Raw genomic sequence first — 1,968 nt, 5'->3', positions numbered from 1 at the left:
TCATGTTAAGATAATTTGTTGTTTAGGAATAAACTATGGATGAGGCGTGTAGTAGTAGAAGAAAAAGGGGGGTTCGGCCTAAAAGTAAATACTGGAGTGAAGCTGAAAAATTAGAAGGTAAAAATATGTGGAAGTGCAACCATTGTAAACATGAATTTGCCGGAGGTGCTACAAGAATTGAAGAGCATATCACTGGCAAAGGAAACAATATTACAAAATGCCCAAAATATGGTGCCCATGAAGGTAAGTAATATGCTTAACATTTTTGAGATAGCAATGAAAGTTGTCACCTTTACTTTTATATCATGCTTTCTCAAACTTTAAAGATAAATTTCTATTTTTTTGAATTCAAATATTCAATATTTTACATTTTTTTCTTGATTTGGTTGAAGTTTATAAATGGTAACTGTATTTTTTTATTTATATCTTTTGTCATCTTAAATGTTGGATAATCTTAAATCTTAGAGTATGTTTGGACAAAGAATTTTAATGAGAAAAGTAATTTATTAGAGAATTTGATTTTTTGTAATCTAGAATTTATTGTTTGAATGTTTTTTTCTGAAGAATTTAAATTTTTGTAATTTTAAAATAGAATTTTAAACAATTAAAGATTTAGAATTTCAATTTTCTTCTAAAAGATGATAAATTGAAAAAAAAATTATAAAAAAATCTTCTAAAACCTTCGCTTACTCCCTTATTAACTTTTATCACCGCTTTTACCTTAAAAGTTTCTGACATCCTTAAAATGTTGAAAATTCTTATCTTTAATTTTTTTATCCAAACATAAAATTTTAAAAATAAAAAAATTTTAATTGAAGTATTTAAAATTCTTAGAATTTTAAATTTCCTCCTCCAAACATACTCTTAAGGTTTAAGTTTATGAAATTTTTATTTATATAGTATTTAATTTGTATTTTTATCTAAAGTATAACTTCATTTGATTGAAAAGGATTTTTTTAACAGAAAAACGTAATACATGTAATGAAAAGAGGTATCAGAAGTACCACTACCACATAATTACAAGAAAACGATCACCTTCAAAATAAACTTCAAAACAGTGCATGATTGTTGATAGTTCAATTAACCCTACAAACAGTGTACAATCAACAACTTTATTAGGAGGAACGCATTCTAGGTACCATTCCAGTATATTCTTTTCATTCTTTACACACCTGCTTTATTTTATTTTTTTGTAGGTATTTTTTTAATGTAGCTAATACAACTTACGTAGTTTTGTTTTGACTTAAATAACATTTTAGTACATGTAACATAGGTGATTTTAATCTTGCTTTTTAAATCACCATTTTTTTAATTTTAGTACTCCAGATATTTTATGTTCGATCTAACCAATATGTGGGATGTTAAAATTTGCAACAAAATGTATTTTTAAACATCTTAATAGAAAACTTTTATTTTTATTTTTTTAATTAGTATTCTAAGGATATTAGTTAACATTTATCTTAGTCAAAAGAATCTTATGTTTGGAGATAAAAGTAGAAAAAGTTTTTTTATTAGTTTATTCAATTAAAAATAGTTTGATAAAATGTTCTTTATCTACATATACATAAAAATTAACTTAAATATGTTTTTATATTTGTAAGATAGTTATTTTGATTTTATTATCTATAATGTGTCTTGGATTTTTTTTATGTTTAATTTTAGTATCTAATGTGAGTTAAGATTTATTAAATACTTACATGAAACTTTATTAGTCACATCATCATTTAACCGATTATATGATATTTATAAATTCGGAGAATCTTATTTTTAGTTCTTTTAGTTAACTTTAAAATTATATATTTTTTAAAAGATCAAATATTTTATTGAAAAATTAAAATTAAAAGTGTAGAATAAAAATAATTGGTAAAATTAATATTAAATAAGAAGTTTTAATGAAGTATGGCGACAAGCATGCCTAATAGCTAATACTTTTGTCATAGGTAATTATGTATTAAGCATAATAATGGC

General features: G+C 23.2%; 1 protein-coding gene across 1 annotated transcript in view; it reads left to right on the top strand.

The window, feature by feature from the left end:
• Positions 1-58: 58 nt before the first annotated feature.
• Positions 59-1,968, top strand: part of LOC121174048 (probable disease resistance protein At4g27220) — a 7,036-nt gene continuing 5,126 nt past the window's right edge. The window contains exon 1 of the mRNA XM_041012212.1: positions 59-243. Within this exon, the coding sequence (XP_040868146.1) occupies positions 126-243 (118 nt within the window). The 5' untranslated portion in view covers positions 59-125. The remainder of the gene's footprint in view (positions 244-1,968) is intronic.

Source organism: Glycine max, chromosome 18 (assembly GCF_000004515.6).
Source record: "Glycine max cultivar Williams 82 chromosome 18, Glycine_max_v4.0, whole genome shotgun sequence".
Lineage (NCBI taxonomy): Eukaryota > Viridiplantae > Streptophyta > Magnoliopsida > Fabales > Fabaceae > Glycine > Glycine max.
This window is presented reverse-complemented; position numbering and strand designations above follow the sequence as displayed.